Source organism: Suricata suricatta, chromosome 4 (genome assembly GCF_006229205.1).
Source record: "Suricata suricatta isolate VVHF042 chromosome 4, meerkat_22Aug2017_6uvM2_HiC, whole genome shotgun sequence".
Classification (NCBI taxonomy): Eukaryota; Metazoa; Chordata; class Mammalia; order Carnivora; family Herpestidae; genus Suricata; species Suricata suricatta.
Window position 1 is genome coordinate 164,184,342 of NC_043703.1, and position 20,564 is coordinate 164,204,905.

The following is a 20,564-nucleotide window of genomic DNA, read 5'->3' on the forward strand; positions in this document are numbered from 1 at the left end:
GGCGCGGAGACAGAGGAGACGGAGCGCCTGCGCGTCTGTGCGCCGGGGGCGGCTTCGCCAGCGTCCCCTCGACGCCATCGTTCTCGTCAGGGGCTGCGGGACAGCCTGGAGCGGGGACGCCGCCAAGCCCTCTTCCCAGTTACTGAGACTTCCCCTTGTTTATATTAAAATCAGATAAATGAAAACCTCAGGTAAAGGCCGCCGAAGACACCACAGAAGCCAGCCCTGAGAGCCTGTAATACAACATTTTAAATGTAAGTGTTCACTGCAGCCAAGTTACCAGTTTTCTAGAATAACCTGACAGGAAAGACTCAAGATTGTTTAAATCAAGTTAACACCCAGGGACGGATGGAGCCGCGCCGGTGGAGACGCGCCGGGTGCGTGAGCAGCACGGCGAGGCCGGGGGCCCCGGGAAGCTCGCGGCGAATGAGACGCAGCCCTTCCTCTGTAACCTGAGGACCTTCGGCGGGGTTCAGCCACACGAGCAGCGTCCCCCGAGTCTCCACGTTACTGGTGCCTGGAGGGCTCGACTGTGTGAAAGAAAGTAGGGAAGCGTCTGTTGTAATCTCCGCATGTGGTGCGTTCTGTGAACTGATGGGATCCGGAGCCGCCGCGGGAGATGAGGGGGCTGTCGACGCGCCGCGGACGGGACACGGGGTCCAGGTCGCCGTGAACGGCGCCTCCCAGAGCGTGCGGGCATCACTGGACACCTCCGCCGGCTCGGCCTCGTCCCCCAGGGATGGACTCGTCTGGTTTTGCTGCAGAACGTGCTCCCCTGAGGGACTGGAGGAGGAGCTCTGGGATCTTCAGCCTCCTCCCGAATCTCAGCCCTTCCTACCCCGTCCCGCTGGGCATCCCCACCGCGTCCCCGCGTCCTAACGGTCCGCTCTTCGCTCAGCTGTGTCCTGGATGGCTCTCCAGCGACTGTCCACTACGTTGGTTGTGCTGATGGACATCACCAGCATGGCAGCCACGACCCAGCTGTGGCTGTGGACCCTTACAGTGCGAGCAGTGTGACTGGGAAGTTCGGTCTTTACATTTTCTTTAATGTTAATTAAGTAGCACCGATGACTGTGAGCTACTGTATTGGACACTGCAGCCCGCAAATCCAACAACCAACTAAACACCCGCCATTTTCTCAGTGTCGTGAAGGAGAACCCACGATCGCACAGGACGTGATAAGTGCTTTCATTTTTTTTCTTTTGAGAGAGAAGGAGAGAGAGAGAGAGGAAGGAAGAGAGAGAGAGGAAGAGAACACAAGCAGAGGAGGGGCAGACAGAGAGAGAGAGAAGCCCACGCAGTCTCCACGCCCAGTACAGAGCCTGACCCAGGGTTTGATCTCACCAACCACGAGATCATGACCTGAGCTAAAATCAAGAGTCAAACACTTAATCAACTGAGCCCCCCAGATGCCCCAACAAGTGCTTTCATTTTTAACTAAGGGAGGAGACCTTTGTTAATTCAGAGAAGATTCCCTGACCAGCACCCACCATGGGAAACAGTGGAAGCCTGCTGTCCTACTGAGGAGCAGAATCAGGGACCAAAGCAACCAAATGAAGCCCACACAGTCCGCTGAGCTCCGACCCTCCCACGTGTGGGGGGTGGGGGAAGGGGTGCAGTGCCGTGTTCATTTAGCTGGAGCCTCACCTCTGAGCCAGCTTCCCTGTCATTCCCAGGGATCCGCCGTGACTCCACTTGGGGTGTCTGTGGTCTGGAGACATCCCAGGACTGGGGATCTGCCATCTTCTTGGAAGGACTCGTGTGAGCCCAGGTGAATCTGGGTGCAACACGGTGTGGAACACGCTCCCCTCTACCTGCCAGGCAGAGGAGGGCGGCACCCAGTCTTCCTGTGTGTGCAGATTCTGTCCTCTGGGCAGAGGGAGGCGGGAGCTCCGAAGTGTCCCCAGCCACTGGGTCCCCCAGGCCAGGAGGCATCTGTGCGCTTGAGCACACTCTGAGTGGCCTGCTGCCTGACACGGCTTGGACTTGGCTCTCACATTGAGAGTGGGCCCTGGCAGCCAGTAGGACCAGGTCAGATAGGAAGGGGCCATGGAATGTGTGTGCAGGGAGCATGCGATCTGACCCACGCTCCCATTAACGGACGGAGGAAAAGACTTTGGGCATCGAGCCAAGTGGACTGGTAACTTGAGGCCTGCAGATTCCAAGAGGCAGAAATTTAATCAAAATGGTTTCAAAACTATACCATAAGGAAGTAAATAGAAGCAGATGAGCAGACGAGGGGGGCTTCACTGGAGACAATGAGGAGGAAATCATTCAGGAATTTTGAATGATAAAAACTATAGAATGGCAAAGGGATGGGAAACACTTTTTTTTACAGATAGGTAAACTGAGGCCCAGCCGGAGTCCAGGAGCCCATCCAGGTGTTAACAAAGCCAAGACCAGAATATGGGGCCCAGGACGTGCTGTCTCCTCCATGTCACCTCGCTGACGGCATTTAGGCGGTCTGCGGGACGTGTCCCACATGGACACCAGAACTTGCTAGGTGAGGCTCAGGTGGTGACTGGGCACAAACATGGCCGCCCCGGCCTCCTCCTCACTCTGCCCTGACGCCTCCACCCCCATGCTTCCCACTGTCTATACTCTGTGATTTTTCTACTCTTCTTCCTCCTCTCTCCTCCACAGCCCCACCTGGCCACCCTGCAAGGGTGAGGGGGCCACAGTGGGCACCGGGAGAGGGGGGCCCCTTTCTCATCACCACCAGTGCACCTGGATGAGCAGGTGGTCAGACTTCCAGGAGGAGCTGTCCCGAGGGTCAGACACCCCCGCCTCGGGGGCAAGGCCCCACCCTACAGCTCAGACCCCACTCGTCCAGATGTCCTCATGGCCAGACACTTCGCCTTCCAAACCCCCAGGGCTCTGTCCGGAGCCCAGGCCGGCTCTGGCTGTTTCCAGTTGCAGCTTCTGTTCTGAGGACGCGTCCACATTCCCCACTCTGAACGTTGCTGCCCTACCGTTTAAGGTCTGAGCAGCATGCGGGCCCCCCGGAGATCTCAGGCCGCTGGTGTGTGTTGACGGCTGGGAGACGGAGCAGGAGACCCGGCCGTGGGGTGGCTGGCCTCATCTGAAGGAGGCCCGACCGTCAGCTGGCACGGAACGTTGTGAGTGGATCGCAGAACAGTGCAGACGGCTGGGTTTACGTCACTTCCGAGCAATCTGGATGAACCCAAGACGGTGGGAGATGGACAGGGGGGCTGGTGCCCTATTCCGGTGAGCACCTGCTGTGTGGGCAGCACTGATGCGGAGCAGAGCTCCTTACGACCTGGGAGGTTGTGGGCCAGCCTGGCAGGATCAAGTGCACGTATGGCTGATCCTTTATCGGGACAAACAGACTGGACACGTGAGTAAGTCCCCTTACCTGCGCCATCTCCCAGAAGCTTGGCTGGTGAGGCGCCCAGCTACACGAGCTCATGGTCGTTGGGCACGAGGGGGTGGACGGCAAGGTGGTAGCAGCTGGGCCTCCAAGGTGCCACCCTGTGTGTCCAGGCCACGGACGGTCTCCCCAGTCTGTGGAAAGAGTCCTGCAAAGGAAAGCTCACAATTCTGATTATTTCATCTTAGGCCACATAGGCCAATACATGTTCTCAAGTTTCTTCTGGTTGTAATAAGTATTATTTTGGCTTTGATTATCATGATTCTCAGAGATGCTGAGTTTCAAAAGGTAGATGACCCACTGCACGGGGTTGGCGGAGGCTTGGCGATCACCTGGGGCCTCACTCGACAGATGAAGAGAGGGGCGTCCAAGCTGCAGAGGGGACTGACCGCAGTCACACACTTGGGTAGGAATGAAGCCCTCCTTACGGTGCCAGCTTGTGCCAGCTGCCTCTAGGGTCCCCGAGGAGTGGCGCTGTCTTTCCTAGAGTATGAGATGCACCCAAGCAGAAAAAATAACTTTGGAAATGTAGTACCATCGCCACCCCTGCCACTCCTGCCGTGGGTCCCGTTGGTCTGGGAAGTGCTGACGGAAGTGACAGATGGCATGAGAGCAAGTGTCCGAACCACAGGGGGCCGAGCTTGCCCAGCACCAGCTCCTGAGGCAGGGTGCAGATCGTGGCGACGGTCTGACAGTGGGCACTGCCTATGAGTGCCGAGTATGTGCCGAGAACTGAACTCTTTACAGATGTCTTCCTTCCATCCCTGAAGCAAGTGCGAAATGCATTCTCACAGCTGGGGACCCTGCAGTACGAAGTCGAGTGTCTGTCCAGCCCCTCACTCTGTGGCACCTGCCACAGACCATCTACACGCCTCATATTCCAGACACGATGCGCCTACCTGCTCGTCCCCCCTCAACCGCGGACTGAAGTCTGGGTGGGGGAGGGGCAGCGCCCATCAGGGACTTGTGTGTCCAGCAGAGGCTCTGAGGACCCTCATGGGACATCAGGTCAGCACAGCAGCTGCCTCGTCTTCCCATTCTGTGTGGGCCCCTCCTGGAGGGTGTCCAGGCTGGTCTGTTCCTTCCAAGACCTTGCCAGCCACGGTCCTGCCGGTCCCACCACTGCATACTCCAAACTCTGTGTTTGGTGTTTATTTCCATTTTCTGCACAGAGTATGGTCTTTGTTATGTTCACGTCTTTGCGAATCTCTGAGAGTTTTTTATGTTTGTTTATTTTTGAGAGACAGAGACAGGGAGTGAGCAGGGACAGGCAGAGAGAGGGAGACACAGAATCAGAAGCAGGCTCCAGGCTCTGAGCTGTCAGCACAGAGCCCCATGTGGGGTTTGAACTCATGAACCGTAAGATCATGACCTGAGCTGAAACAAGACACTTAACCAACTGAGCCACCCAGGCACCCCGCAGAGTCTCTGTTTTGCTTGAAATGTGTTTCCATAGCTTCATGCATCCTCCAGCCCCAGCCCCCGCCTCACTTCCCGGGAGTGCGCCTGAGCCCCCTGGACCCGCAACCCTCTTGACGTAGCACCCTCAGCACGCCTTCACCATGGCGTTTATCACAGGGCATCTCTCCGTTCAACAGCCCTTGGCTGTGGGCCTGTGACATGCCAGGTGTTTGGTGTGCACGGGCTGCTGAGTGGTCCAGCACGGTCCTCCTCGCCTGGCTGCATCTGTGCCTCTCCCCTCGGAATCCGGCAGGGCCTGGCATCCAGCCCCGAGGATCCTCCCCAAATACACATGTACTGGATGGTCCCTGTGAGACTGGATAAATATTTCACATCCGGGTCCAAAAATAAGCCTATCTGAGTGCTCCCAACGTGCTCAGTCGGCAAAAGAGGATCACACGTCTCATTCTGACAGATGGAGGGACTGCCCACGGCATCGCGCCTCTGTGTCCCTCCCCCTTATTCTTTGTGGGGTGTCATAGGGGCCTGGGAGGATGAGAACTGTAAGTAGCAAAGTCGCTTTATGGCAGAAAGGTCTTGGTCTGGGGAGCCCCACCCAAGTTGGAACTGATTTCAGCAGGATTTAGGGATGGCTGCCTATAGTGCCCCGTTTCCTGTGACGTTGGGACTGCGACTGTCCTCGTAAGTTTGAACTGAGCAGCTGCTCTCACCAGCAGGCGTTTGCAGTCCACCTTCCGTGGGACGTCGTGTACAGGCCCACGTCTGCGGCACCTACAGAGCCAGATACGCAACACGTACGCGGTCACAGTTCGCAGGAAGGGCATATGTTAATATACTATGTGTGAGCTAATTCTTCTTGCAAAACGTACATCACACATAACGTGTATCTGGCAAGATGTTTAGGAAAGGGAATTTGTGTTGTCGACTGCATGATTGTGAGGTTTGTCACAAACTGTCCTCCTGAGTGCCACGGGGTGTGCGTTCTGATGTGGCAGCGGAACAAGGAGCTGGGAGGCGGCACGGGTGTGGTGGCGGGGTGCCAAGGGCGCTGTCGCCATTGCAGCGTGGCAGGACCTGTGCGAGAGCCTGCCCGCACCTGTGTGGGTGGCGCTCACCCGAAGCCCTGGCTCTCCCACAGGGCACCCATGCTCTAACCTCCAAAGATGGTGACACAGGTCTTCTCTCTCTGTCTCTACACAGCGTGTATGGCTGCCCCTTGGCTAAGAAGAGAAAGACACAGGATAAGCAGCCCCAAGAGCCTGCTCCCAAGCGGAAACCATTCGCCGTGAAAGCCGACAGCTCCTCGGTGGACGAGTGCTATGAGAGCGAGGGCTCGGAGGACGCGGACGACAAGGAGGAGGACGAGGAGGAGGAGGACTCGGAGGACGAGGAGGAGCGCAGGGAGGAGGACGAGGAGGAGGAGGACGGTGACCGGGAGGAGGAGGAGGAGCTGGAGGAGGAGGAGGACGATGACGACGAGGATGGGGAGGACGTGGAGGACGAGGAGGAGGACGACGACGACGAGGAGGACGACGACGAGGAGGACGACGAGAATGGTAATCTTTAAGCTCGTGGTGTCGCGTCCAGCGGTGACGGGCCAGCGTGCCATTGGGGGGGTGCGGGCGCAGGCGCAGGTGCTGATGGAGGTGCAGACCCAGGTGCAAGTGCAGGTGCAGGCGCAGGTGTAAGTGCAAGTGTGGGCAGAGGTACAGGGGTGGTGAAGGTGCAGGTGGTGCAAGTGCAGGAGCAAATGGAGGTGCAGACCCAGGTGCAAGTGCAGACACACGTGTAAGTGCAGGTGCGGGTGCAAGTACAGGCATGGTGAAGGTGCAGGTGATGCAGACACAGGCACAGGTGCAGGAGCAGATGGAGGTACAGGCACACACAGGTGCAGTTGCAGACGCAGGTGCAGGTGCAGACACAGGTACATGTGTAGGCACAAGTGCAGATACAGGTGTGGGTGCAGGTGCAGGCACAGGTGCTGATGCAGGTGCGAGCACAGGTGCAGGTGCAGGCACAGGTGCAGATGCAGGTGCAGGCACAGGCATGGGTGCAGGCACAGGTGCAGGTGCAGGCACAGGTGCAGACGCAGGTGCTGATGCAGGTGCAGATGCAGGTGCAGATGGTGCAGGTGCAGGTGCAGGTGCTCAAGATTCCATATAACCACCCGCTCGCTCGGTCTGCCCGGGCAAGGCTGAGACGAACCACAGCTCCTGTGTCATTACCCTGGTTGTACAGAATCCCTTTCCATCCTGCTCGATGGCAGACACTGACTCACCCGAGCCATGGTGCAGACTGCTTGTCACTGAAATGCGCTGCAGCCTTTACGGCGCGCACATTTGATTAACTTATCGTGGTTACGTCCTCTGGGAACGGGGGGCAGTGCACCCAGTCTATCCCGTATCTTCTTGGGTGCTCTTCCCAGCACGTAGTGGCAGTGGCCCACACGGTGCCAGGAAGCTCGCCTGCCCGTCTCCCAGGCAGTGGGCAGCTTTGCGGGCCGTCTGGGGCACCAGCTGCTGAGGTCGGTCTTGTCTGCTGGTCGCCAAAGCTGTACCTTTTGTCACGGGTCAGGGTGGGAAAGGGATACCACTGACCTGAAATCAGTCATCGATCCACCATCTGCATCATGTCCAAGGCTGTTTCTGACCTGAGGTGCCCAGCGTGTGAGCGAGACAAACCTGTGAAGGCGCAGTGCACAGGGCGCTGAACACGTTTTGGGCAATAAATTTAAGATGGATTTGCTTTTATATCCAATTTTCTTTCATCATCAGATGCAAAACTATGACATGAAAGATAATCATTTCATAAAACTCATTTCCTTCTAGAAAAAAGTAAGAGTTTCTGAAGAATGTGGGTACATATAGTCTTTATTGGCTTAGAGTTTGCATAGAAACGCCAAATGTGCCTGAGAGTAAGGGGGTGTCTTCCCTTATGCTTCTTCCTGGGGCTCAAAGCTTCCCCAAACTCTGAATTCCAGGGGAGCGAATTTCTTGGTACAGTGGGCCCCGGGCAGCCAGAGTGGGGAGCTGTCTTAGGTCGTGTGGGTGTGAGCTGATTATGGTCCATCCCGTGTGGGGACAGAAACTCATATTCCCCCGTCAGAAGTAAAAGTTTGCTCCAAGAAGCCTGGATTTTATGAAGTAGGCTTCAACTGTTACATGTAAAGACACACAGACATGTCTGTATGTGCCTGCGTGTGTACGTACGCACACACACACAGACACACAGAAACACACATTATACACAATACAGTGTGCATACCCATAGGGGCAGGTCCATATATGCCTGTGTGCATACATGTGCACACACACACACAGACACACTCACACATTACACACATCACAGTGTGCATGCCCATAGGAGCAGGTCCATATATGCCTGTGTGTGTACATTTGCGCGCACGCACACACTCACACATTACACACATCACAGTGTGTGCACCCATAAGAGCAGGTCCATATATGCCTGTGTGCGTACATGTGTGTGCGCATGCACACACACACACTATACACATCACAGTGTGCACGCCCATACAGATAGGTCCGTATATGCCTGTGTGTGTACATGTGTGCACACACACACTACACACATCACATTGCGCGTGCCCAGAGGAGCAGGTCCGTATATGCCTGCGTGCGTACATGTGCGCACACACACACACTCACACACACACACTACACAGATCACAGTGTGCATGCCCATAGGAACGGGTCTGTATATGCCTTCGTGCATACACCTGCACACACACACACACACACACACACACACACACACACACACATGCACTGAGTACATTACAGTGTGGGCTCCCAGACTTGGTCCTGTTGCCGCATCACAGAGCACAGCGTGGAGACGATCCGAGCGGGTGTATCAGGGTGGACACGCTGGCAGCACCAGCCGCGCTGTGCCCACACCCTGGTGTCACTGACCAGAAGACCGGGGCTGCGTGCCAAGGATCACAGACAGCAGCTCCGTGTAATGCAGTGTGTGGGACATGGGAAAATAGGCCCATGTGGCAAATTGCTCACGGACACTGGACTGAGTGTGTGCGGTCTGGGGCCGAGGCTGGTGAGCGGCTCGTAACTTGCCTGTGCTTCTTATAAAGATGGTGCCAGCCCTGCTTTTCCTCTTGCCCAGTCTGTGCTGTGACCGCGGCAGGTGTCCGCGGCCCGGGTGCTTGTGTGATGGATTCGGGCAGGGGAGGCGTGTGCCTGTGCGCAGTTCAGCCAAGGGTCTGATTTTAGTTTCTGCCCTTCCTTTGCTACAATTAAACTTTCACATTTAGTTTATTTAGGGTCGCATTTTAAATAATCTACTTTTAAAAGTACAAAGTGACATATTTTGAAAAAGTAGAGCCTTACTGTAATAGCTTTAGAATGCGACTGGAAGTTCTCTTGTTTAATTACTGTTCTCGCTCGGATGCCTGGAACATAATTGTTTTTAAAAAGTGAGGTAGCGGGTCAAAACAGTGACATTTTTCTAGAAAGATTCAAGTAAGTGGGCATAGAAAGTGGATGTGTGGTGGAGCCACGAAGTGAACAGTCACATGGGTGTAACGCAGGCCCGAGAGGTCGGCGCACGGCTCGCCTTGCGCGGTGCCTGCTGCGCTCGTGTTCCGCAGACGTTGGGTCCGAATCTGAAGCCTACAAGGAACTGATTTTTGGAAAGCAAATGCCCGTTCAGAGATAAATAATCAGTTGTTGGATTCCTAGATCCAGAATTCATATTCGGCATCCAGCTCCAGCTAAGCACCTTCTAGAATCATCTATTATGTAAACTATGACAGAATCAACTGGAACCCCTAGAGAAGGGTCTGGCCATGGTGAAGTGTTGCGAGATGGATCGTTAGACTATCTGCTTGTAAGACAAATGCCTCCAATTAACTGAGTATTCTCGGCAGGGAAGTGTGATCATCTACCCCCTTTCGGATGGGTGCTCTCGTGAGCCCTCCGTCAGAGGCGCCGCTCTGGCCAAACCGTGACGGGCCGTGTGAGGGGCCGTGTGAGGGCCTCCACTGTGGCCCTGGCCTGCCAGCTCTCCACAGGAAGGCACCGCATGTTGTCTTGCCTGAGAAATCCCTTTAGGTGCCTGGCCTCTAGAGACCGCTTCCCCTAGATTTTCTACGGAAGGTTTTCTGTGACATGGAAGGCTCTGTTGGAGGACACACCCCCAAAAGTACATGATCCAAGACCCCAGTTAGCCAAGTGCTTTGCTGATCAAGCACTCATTTTACATTATCGAAGTCTGAGCTCTGTTTACTTCAGTAAAACAGGCCTGTGAAAAGCATGTCTATCAACTTCCTGTTTCCATGTCCTCACTTCCCAGATAACCTTCTATTCTACCTTTACTGGTAAATTTAATGCCAAAGTCACTGTCAGCACATGTGAGCTCCTGCCATGACAGCAAATGTCTGCCATGAGAAACGCAGTCTGAGTACAGAGCACCCATATGGTACGCCTCCGCCCACTCCTTAAATGGATTTGGCAGAAATCATACATTTGTGAAAAGCGGGGGGGCGGGTGTACCTTTTTTGTCTGGTGACCAGAGTTCTGGGTCACCATCTTGATGTCAGCCTTTCCCATCCCGTGGTTTACACTCTCGGTAACCGTTATATCCCTGAGCGGCCAGCAGATTCCCTCCAAGGTGGGTTGTGCCTTTATCTTAGTGAATAGAAGCACAGACAGTGACTTAAATTAACAGAGAAGCAAAGCACTCATGTCACAGTGAGAGAACAGTCCAGACGGTGCCAGGAGGCCAGCTCCCACACGAGCACGTCCACAAGTGGCAGGCCACCATGCCACAGGAAGAAGCAGGGTGCCGTGATGGGGCCACATGGCCCAGACAGGCTCATGTGAGCCACGTGAGTGGGGGCGAGGTCCACTTTTCTCCTAGTGACATCCTACTACGTGCTTATCCCACCTCTGTTATAAGCTGCACCGTGCCCTTTGAGAGATTTTGTTTTAGCTGAAATAAATGGGTATCGCCACCCAGATGACTGCACTAGGAGCCCGTTGTCTATGGGAGGACATTATTTATAACTTGAGAATTAGAAAGCTCTTTTAGTTCCAAGGATCCTCCTGCACCGTAGTTACATATGAACAAAATCATGCTGCTAATGTACACCCACGATGGTGTGTTAACATACAGGGTTGCGTTGGACCTTCAGTGACTGCGTGAGATGGATAGGCACCATTTCCCTGTCATGCTCTCTAGAGAGTGAGGCTCGGGAGGATTCAGTGACTCTAAGTGGCGGATATGCGGTCCGATTCTCCTGAGTGGTTTTCTTACTGGGGCCTCATGTTCTTTCTGTCACTTGCTGCTTGTTTCAACAACAGGGAGAAATATCTGAGTCATTCATTTCAGATTACATTAAATTCCAATTTGATTAGTAAGAATTCTGTTTTGTCCAGGTGGCCTGGTCCTTGGCATGGAGAATTTTATTTTCAAAATACGTTGTAATGGTTTAATCGGCATTCATTAAATGAAAGTTCCCTTGTTAGACTAAAAGTAAGAAAGTTGTGATTCAAGGATCATAAATTTTTCTCATAGCAGATTTTGTAGATCTTAGAGTAAATATCTTTTCAGATTCTTATGATTTGATATTTAGATTAAATGGTTATTTAATGCCCAACAAGTTATGGATTGTTTTCATAGCTCACCCCACTGACACAGCTTTAAGTAATGTACACACACGTGTCCTTCACAGGGTCCTTCACATGGACAACGTGTGTGTATACAGTGTGTGTGTGTGTGTGTGTGTGTGTGTGTGTGTGTGTGTGTCCTTAGGAGTTCATATTGATCTGCCCACCAGCAGAAACATAGCAATTTGCTTTCAAGACTAGGGAAAATTTTTGCATTCATGGCCATCTTCAACACAACCGTCTCTTGACCTTCTGTTTCTGAAATGCATTTATAAGTAGAGTCCTTTCTGCACTGCTCTTGGTTGACTCTTGGGATCGCCTTGGCCCGTTCACCTCCGAGGGACAGTTCACTTGGTCATTGGGTTGGACTGTACAGACCGAGAATGCCTTCCTGCCAAGAGGGTGTTCTGGCTCCCGCAACCCCTCTTCTGCATGTGCATTGGCCCGATGTGCTGTGGGGGTCACAGCGAGAGAGGAACTGAGTGGCTTGGGGGAGTGTAATGGCGGTGAGGGCCTGCGGAGCGTATGACGTGATCTCTGTGGACAGGGCAAGTAGAGCGGACCGGATGCAGAATGACTGTGTCAGGTTCACGGCTGACCAGGATGCTTGCACGTGGTTCTCTTCTGGGCTCTTCTCGGACGGCCACACTGAGCTGGTGGTCAGAGCCTTCACATCTGACTCCAGACCATTCCCACCACGCTCACGTGAAACCATCCTGGACACAGTGAGCTCTTCACAGAGCATTCTCTGCAGTAACTCCACTTTCTCTGAAGGGAATTCAAAGCAAAGCTCACCCTGTATAAATTCCTCCTCAAAGAAACATTGTTATTTAGTTGCAAAGGTTCCAAGGTATTTTCTCTTTCAAATAGGATGATGCACTAGGCTCCATGTTGTTAGAACATCGTGACAATTGGCAAGACCAGCTTGAATTTCCCTGAGACAACGGCAGAAGGAAGGTGACGAGGGGCTTGTTTTGTGGCCGCTGAGCCCCCCAAACTCCCTTCAGGACGCTGTGCTCATATTGATTAGCCAATTATCCTCTCACACCGTCCACGGGGAAGTGTCCCTGATGAGGAAGCAAGCTGAAATACAGGCAGACTGAGAAAATCAGAATTAGCCAAGCAGTTTTCCACTGCAGTCAGCAGAAAAAGCAATGAGTTCTGAGACCAACATAGAAACAAAGATGATGTGTTTAGTATGCAAGGTTTCAACTTGAGAACGGCTGTGGACAGAGTTGGGAGAAAGAATATGATGATTTTTTTATCATCTTAAAAATTAATCTTTCCCTGCACCCATGAAAGTGTTATTTTAGGAAGCTTACCAGGCCGATATTCGGGAGGGTGCAGCGCTGTCACTTGGAAACGAGTGAGCCCAGACTTAGACGTTTCCAGGTAGAAGTCTGTGATAAAAATCAAACTTCCCTCATGCAAGCTAATTTTTCATAAGTATAAAACATAATTAGAGCTTATATTTCATGAATTTTCAGACACATAAATCCAAACCAGAAATCTTGCTGAGGATGTAAGGTCATGTATGTTTAAGATGCTGAGAACATGCATGGCATGCTAGGGAAAGACCTTTTCTTACAGAACAATGAGGAATAAGATGTGAGCCAATGAACTTAATATGTTTTCCTTCCATTTGTTTCAAGGTCCATTTGGAGAAATTACCAGCGTATTTGTTTTGTCTTGTTAACGTAATTTTTATTCTAAACACCAACTTTTCACAGTGCAGAGAAGAGCCCCGGGGGAGGGGTGTTTTCTAGCCTGGTGGTCAGTGCCCCACGGCTCTCAGTGCGGGTTCGGGGCTGATGCTGGCCCTTGTCTGGGAGCAGAGAGAGGGTGCGGTCCCAGCGGGGAAGCAGCGCTGGCCACAGGGACGCCCCCCTCGCGTCCGCTCGGGCTCATCTGGGATTCTGCGCCCGCGGACCCGGCTGCGTGTGTACGCGTACTGTGCACATCGTGACTGTGTTACCATGAGGGACTCCCAGCACGGTGACAGCCCACTTCAAACAATGGGACGTCCCTACACCCAGACGTGCGTGGGGTCCCCTGAAGACTCAGAACTAAGCCGACGGCAGCTCCTGCCAAAAGAAATGAGTGATAGACTATGAAAGAAGGGTGTGTCCATGAAAGAATATAAATTACGGTTCTTTACAAAGGGCAGAATTAGAAGGCATATGCTGAGGTAGAGCCTTAAAGATTTGGGTACAAAACAACAAAATTTCCAGACTCCGAAGTTTGTTGAACTTAGGTCCCTGGAAAATTGCCGTGGTTTTCCCAGGGCCTTTAGAACAGATCGCATGATTCCATCCAGTAGGGATTAACCGTGGTCAAGCAGGAACAAAACACAGGGCCTCTCGGGCTCCATCCCGACCGAGCCTTCCGATTGGAGCAGTACCTTTATTCTCCAGCCCATTCTGTAAAATTTAGAAAATCTGTGAGCTGTGTGTGTGTGCGCATGCACCTGCACGTGTGTCGCGTGTGTCTGTGAGCAGGAGAGAGATGGGGAGGGAGAGGGGAGAGAGTGTGGTTAATATGTATCAGTCTGTCTGGTCTGGGAGATACTGACTTTATACACCTCCTTCTCTGGTGGGGAGGGGCGGATTGGACTGTCTTATTTTTAAGTAAAAATTTAGATAATCCAGATACCCAAAATGTCACCAAGTGGAAAGGCCCTCAAAGCTTCAGTCATTCATATTCCGCTCACTCAGCTCCTCAGGAACAAGCGCTCTAAGAAAGAAACATAACTCACAATCTCTACAAGTTATTATCTCTGCTGGGTCCCCCGTGTTTTCCTTCAGTTTATCTCGTTTAGCTGAATGGAACATTTTCAATCATGGTTTTGCTTGTAGTCTGGACAAGATTCAGGGGCGCCTTGGGAGCTCAGTAGGTTGAGTGCCCAACTCTTGATTTTGGCTCAGGTCATGATCCCAGGGTTGTGGGATCAAGCCCTGAGTCGGGCTCTGCACTGAGCGTGGAGCCTGCTTGATACTCTTTCTCTCTTCCCTTCCCCTGCTCATACTTGCTCCCTCGCTCTCTTTCTCAAATAAGATAACTTTTTTAAAAAATGGACGGATTCAAAATGCATGAGACAGCGATCGTCCTCAGACAATTTGTAATGATTTTTAATGGGTGCTTTGCCTGTGCTCCCAGCCCTCCACCTCCCAGCGTGTCGGGCGGCTTTGCCGTCTGACGCACAGCCAACACGAGACGTCAGGCGGGACGCGGGGCTGGCGGATGCTCTGACAGGGGGGCTGGGGGCTCCAGGGCCAGCCCCGTGACGATCTGGAGAGGGGGCTGCCGGCCAGCTCCACTTCCCCCACCGAGTTCATTCACTGGGTGACAAACGTCTACACTCCACGCATGGAGGTTTGCTCATAAAAAACACAAGTGTAGCTCTGGTCCCCGGGAGTCAGGGCGACAAACGGTGAGCGCTTCGCAGGCTTGGTGCCCAGGACCAGAGTGTCTAGCACTCCAGGGTCCAGGGCCCAGGGAGCCGGGGCCTGCAGTCACCACCAGAGCTGGTCCGCGCAGGCACAGTGGCTGGCCGGTGGTGGTTCATGTGAAATGTGTGCTACGTACGTATGTGTATAAGTTACATACACAGGCACACATCGATATTAGGGGCTCCGTTCCAGACCGCTGAAATGCAGCGAGCCCAGTGACCCATGTAGTGTCCTGGTGCATGCACAAGTGTGTTTACGTCGCACTGTAGTCTGGAAAGTGCGCGAGAACATCATGACTAAACAGAAGACGTGCCTTAGGGAAGAAATATTGCTAAGACACGCTAGCCATCATCCGTGCTTCCAAATCGTCATCAGAAATATGATAACAAAAAAATTGAAATATTGTCAGAATTACCAAAATGTGACAGAGACAGGAAGTGGGCAAGTGCTGCCGGAACCGTGGTGTGACAGACGTGCTGGGACCTCTAACTGTAAACACCGCAGTGTCTGTGCTGAAGTGAGGCAGAACGAGAGGAGGCGAGCCGTGAACCTGCTGCAAAGACGGAAATCCGAGCTCGGCCCCCAAGGCCTCGTCGTGCTCTGGGCCTGTGCAGCCTCCACGGCCGCCTGCAGCCAAACGGGGTTACTTACGTGTAGATGAGTCAAATTTAATAGGCATGAAATTAATTTAAATATAAAACCGTGCTTCCCGGGTCTCAGCAGGACGCCGGCACTCCTGGAGGCCCCTCCCATGGCCGGCCTCCTCTCCTCCAGTCTTGGTGCAAACTCAGCCTCCCCGAGGCCTGCTGATTGTGCGCCTGAGGTATGCCGCGGCCTGGCCCCCGTCTGCCCCAGTGAGGCCTCATTCCTCTCCGTCCCTCAGACCCCAACCCGACGCCATAGCGCACGCTTACCTCTGCCTGCAGTGTCCCGTACAGGCCACCACAACGCGCCTCTGGTTCACTGTCCCGCTCTACAACGTGCTGGGTGAGGAGCTGCTGGATGAGTCACTAAGCGACACCGGGTCGGTGTCCCCCAGGCCCCGAGTACCGGCACTTCCAAATCCCGACCAGAGCCGGCACCGCCCAATTACCCTTAGGTTGTACCTCGGACATCTGTAGGGATGCAGGAAATGCTTGTCACTCGGTCGCAAGGAGGGTTTGAGGGTGATCACAGGAGCCAAGGTCAGGAAACCTAGAAACTCATAACCAGACAGGGATCCTGCACCTGTTCACAAAGGGGACGAGCCTGGAGCCCTGGTGCCCCAGCCGGCAGGCCGCAGGCACGACTGTCCACTGCACAGAGTGGACGGACAGCAAAGACAAAAGCAACAGACAGCAGCAAGCGCCGTGGCACAGCCCCGATGTACAGACGCTCATGGGGATGAGACTGCAGCCCATTAACTGCCCCAGAAGGAAAACACACAGTTTAGAAAACAGGGCTGCAAATACACATTTTGGTTGATTGCATATAATTCACCAAAATCATCTCACCAGTGATTAGAACCGATTGGAACAGAGAAACCGCTGTCTGGAGGAACCCAGAGCGAAGCCCAGCCAGGCAGGTCCCTTGAAGGTGCCCAGAATTCCCAGGAGGCTCCGTCCATGGCCCAGCCCAGAAGTGTCTATCTGCTTCTCCCCCTGCAGCTCACAGGTAAGGAAGAGGCCAGGCCAGCAAGCGCAAGGCCATGGCGCCGGCCCTGCCCCCTCTGCTTTAGGACCCGTGAGCCGCGCTCCACTGGGAGCCGCACGGGAGCAGGGTCCCCAGGCAGGCCACGCAGGGCACTGGGAAATCCACTAGGAAATCAAATGTCAGATTTCAATCACTCATTTGAAATGTTAAATTGAAAGAAACGTTGAGTATTTTATTAGTCCGTATGAGCAAATTCAGACACCTCTTCATCCACGTCCTGGTGGGTACGTGGCTGTGCCGGGCACCTCATGCTGACCGCAGCAGCATTAGCCACCCAGGGGATGGCGCTGTGCCTGGATCATGTTCACGTGCATAGCCGGTGCTTGAAGCTTCAGGACCACAGACGGCTGGTTATGGTAGAAAAACATCTCGTAGCTTGGAAGAGAAAGGAAAAAAACAAGTCAAAGTAGAATCAGACCACATCTGCATCTGTTGAGCAAAGTGAGAAAAAAATTAATTATGGAAAAATAGAGGGCTCTTTCAGGGACCCCTGGGAGGCCTGGAGAGCCAGTGTGCAGCTCTGCCCTCAGACGGCCCTAGGCTCTCGCAGCCCCTGGGAAGAATGGAGGACACTCTGGAGTCAGAGCCTCCCTTAAGAGATGTGAGTTCAGAAAAGGCCTGCAACCGCTCAGTGAATTCAGTGCCCACTCCCCCTGCCTCCCTCCCGAGCTGCTGTGGTCCTTCCGAGCCCTGTTTCGAGTCGTGGAGCTAGGGCTCCCTGTGAGTCCTTCCTTCCTGCTGGGGGGCCCCACGTGCCCTCACCAGCCGGCTCACCTGCCCACACAGACACGGGGGCAGAAACAAACCTTCTTCTCTCGGATCTTCTTCTCTCCTAGGACTTCATCTCTGAGATTAGCCCACTGTTTAATCCCCAGGATATCTGCACGTTCTGAGGGTAAGGGAAGCGCCCCGGGCAGGGCAGGAAGCTCAGGGTGACCGCGGATGAAGGACTCGCCGCCCAAAGGCACATGGCTGCGAACAGCCTCCCTCAGCTCTCGACCCACACGTCCTGGCGTGAGAAAGTCTTGGTGGAATCGTTCTGGAATGCTCTCCCACACGAAGGTTCTGCGATCCTAAGAAGGCGGCGTCAGGGCGGCCTCTGGACTCCGGGAAACGCAGCGTCCCTCGCGGTGCTCATGCTGATAAGTGTCGGGACAACACACCTCTGCTTGGATAATTTTAGCATCTAATAATTGCTGTGACTGTGGATATGGACAGACCTAGCCTGAAAGTTCCCCCTAAATAAGACAGACAACATCGCTGAATGAACTGTGATTAGAAAATGTGACAGCCGAGTCTAGAGGGTGACGCACGGGGGTCTGCCGGCTCCTAGCTCAGATTCTCCTCTCATCCCTGTGGAACAGGGGGCTCCAGGGACCCCTCTGTCAGGACAGAGTGTGAGGCCTCGGGAGGCTGCTGGGGGCCCGGACCGGGAGACTTCTCGACCTGAGAGGGAAAGACACCACATTTGTCCCAGAGCAGGTCTGGGGCATTTGAGGAGGTGAGGGCAGAGGGACATGAACTCAGGTCACTGTCCTGGGCTCGGAGAGGGGCTGCAGAGGCCACAGGGCAGGAGAGGGCCACCGTTGCCAGCGGGGCAGCCGGGCCGTCTCCTCCGCCTGACCTTTCCCAGCGCCCCGAATGGCCTCACCTGGGCGTCGCTACCTTGCCACCTGCTCCAGTCCCTCGCTCTCTCTAGGGCCATGGCCTCACGACTCGGACAGTCTGCTGGACACCAGGCCAGGACCTCCTAATTTCCCAGCCTCCTCTGCCCATCTGAAAGGATGTAACCCATTGGCCAGGCCCCGGGATGTGGCAGGTTGAGGAAGCTGACGATTCATGTCTGTAATCAAAAAGAAACACCCATCCAAAGCCTCGCACAGCACGCCCTTCATTACTTGAGACCCGTTGGGTGGGTGCTCCCGGACCACCTCTCCTATGACTTGGAAAAGTCTAGAGCAATTCCTGCTTTGAAGTAGCGTCTCTCCTTTCTCATTGTTCTTCTGGTTTTTTCTTTTTCTTCCCCCCACCCCCAACCATCAGTTGGGTACTCGCTTGACCATAGCTTATTTGAATGTCTGAAAGAACAGTAGTAACAGATCTTGAAAGAGTCCAGAGTTGTGTTTCAATCATGTTTTTTAGCAACAATGCACTAAAACAAAACAAACAACAACAAAAAAACAATGCTTGTAATTACAAAGTTGTAATCCACAGAATTCTGACCACCTCAGATTTTAGTCATGAAGGTGGAGAAGAAATGCCCTACATTTTAAATATTTCAAATTGTAACTATTGAGGATAAATTGTTTATAACAATCTGACTCAAAGGAGATAAAATTCACATGCACAACATTTCAGAAAGCTCGGGTAGAAACCAAAAATGCCCCTAGATCCAGCATGGCTGGGCCAGGCCTCCCCCTCCCTTCCCCAGTGTGACAAGTCCCACCCCACCCCAGGACGGACAACAGTGCTGACACCCACCGGCCAGCGGGTCCACCTGGTGTCTGTTACTTCACAGTCCTGCTGGGCACACACTCATGGCGGAAACCACAGAAAGGAAACTGAGGCTCTCGGGTCCCCTCCTGAAACCCCTGTCTATATAGTTACGGTGTTTTATTTAGCACAAGAGTCTATTCTTTAATATAATTTTCAGGTAAAATCCTTTCTTTCAGCACAAACCCATTCTCCCTGTCTGATAGAACGTGGATCATGTGAAGAACCAGTCCAGTGGACCCTGAAGTTCCTGGGGTCAGATGTTCAGTTTGTGGACGGTCGGTGCCACGTGGTGAACCCCAGGTCGCACCGAAAATTCCACCCCCTTCTTCAAATCCGCTGTCACCTGTGACCCATTTCGTGATCAGCCTCAGCATAACATGAGTAAATTGCCTGGAAACCCAAAACCAGAGATGGGATTCTATAAGTGACTTGAAATCCTGGTGGAGGCTGGTGCAGGGACGACATTTAGTCTGCTCATCGATGGGCTGACTGACTCTTCCCTCCATTAGTGCACATAATGAAAAGCTGACTTTATGGCACGTATGTTTTCAAATACTTAAGTGCCAGTAGCTTGGGAAATTCCACCAACTGGCAAGGATTTATGGCTGCTGGCATCGTTCCCCTGGCCACCGCCACCTTCACGGACGGCGGTCACACAGACGCGGACAATGCCGAGCACGGTGGCCTGGAGTAGGAGCTGCACTCTGCCATTGGCTGGGTGGCCAGACGCTGACCCAGCTCCCTTGCCCATTCCCAGGCAGGTGCCTGCCCTGGGCTTCTTCCCCAGGAGGTGGGGGCAGGCAGGGGGCAGAGGGACAAGCTCAGAAATGCAGCAAAAACCATTCCCTATTTGGGACAAATGAATCGAAGATAATCCTAAGATTTAGAATGTGGAGACTTAACCGAAATTCCCTAACACTGAAGTGTAATAGGAAGGGGCCAAGGTCATGCCCATGGGTCACTGGCATGTTCTGTGCAGCCTCTCTTGCCATCGTAGAAAGAGCCAGGAGGTGACCCAGGCGTTCTGTTTCCTTGGTTACTCCCTCCATCGTCTCCTCCTCCCCATGCTCTTGAGGATGACGTTTCAAAAGAGGAAGTTCAGAGAAAGTCATAAAAACAGTAAGTCTCACCTGACCGTGGTTTCTCCCTAGACTGGACTTAGAAAATGCCCCAAGATGTTGCTTGTGGCTCCTTGTTTTCAAACGTGCATATAAATTCGTGTCAGGGTCGGCCCCTCACAGGCGCAGTGGTGCTGGGCTCAGTCACCAGTCACAGCCCAGGAACCTAACGGTCAGTGTGTAAATGGAGAGGAGAATATAACTTTTACATTTTCAAGAATTCACTAGGACAGGATCGCCTTCAACTTGCATAGCCTTGAATGCTGGGCCAAGGGCACGCGGCATATTCCTCCGGTCCTACCACACGGTCTCTCTGACTGTGCTCACGGGGCCGGGTTTCTGTCCTCTTGCT

At 53.4% G+C, this 20,564-nt stretch overlaps 1 protein-coding gene across 1 annotated transcript in view; it reads left to right on the forward strand.

The window, feature by feature from the left end:
* Window positions 1-20,564, forward strand: part of MYT1L (myelin transcription factor 1 like) — a 402,906-nt gene that overhangs the window by 291,727 nt on the left and 90,615 nt on the right. Inside the window, exon 9 of the mRNA XM_029938368.1 lies at window positions 6,014-6,369. Coding sequence (XP_029794228.1) covers window positions 6,014-6,369 — 356 coding nt within the window. The remainder of the gene's footprint in view (window positions 1-6,013; window positions 6,370-20,564) is intronic.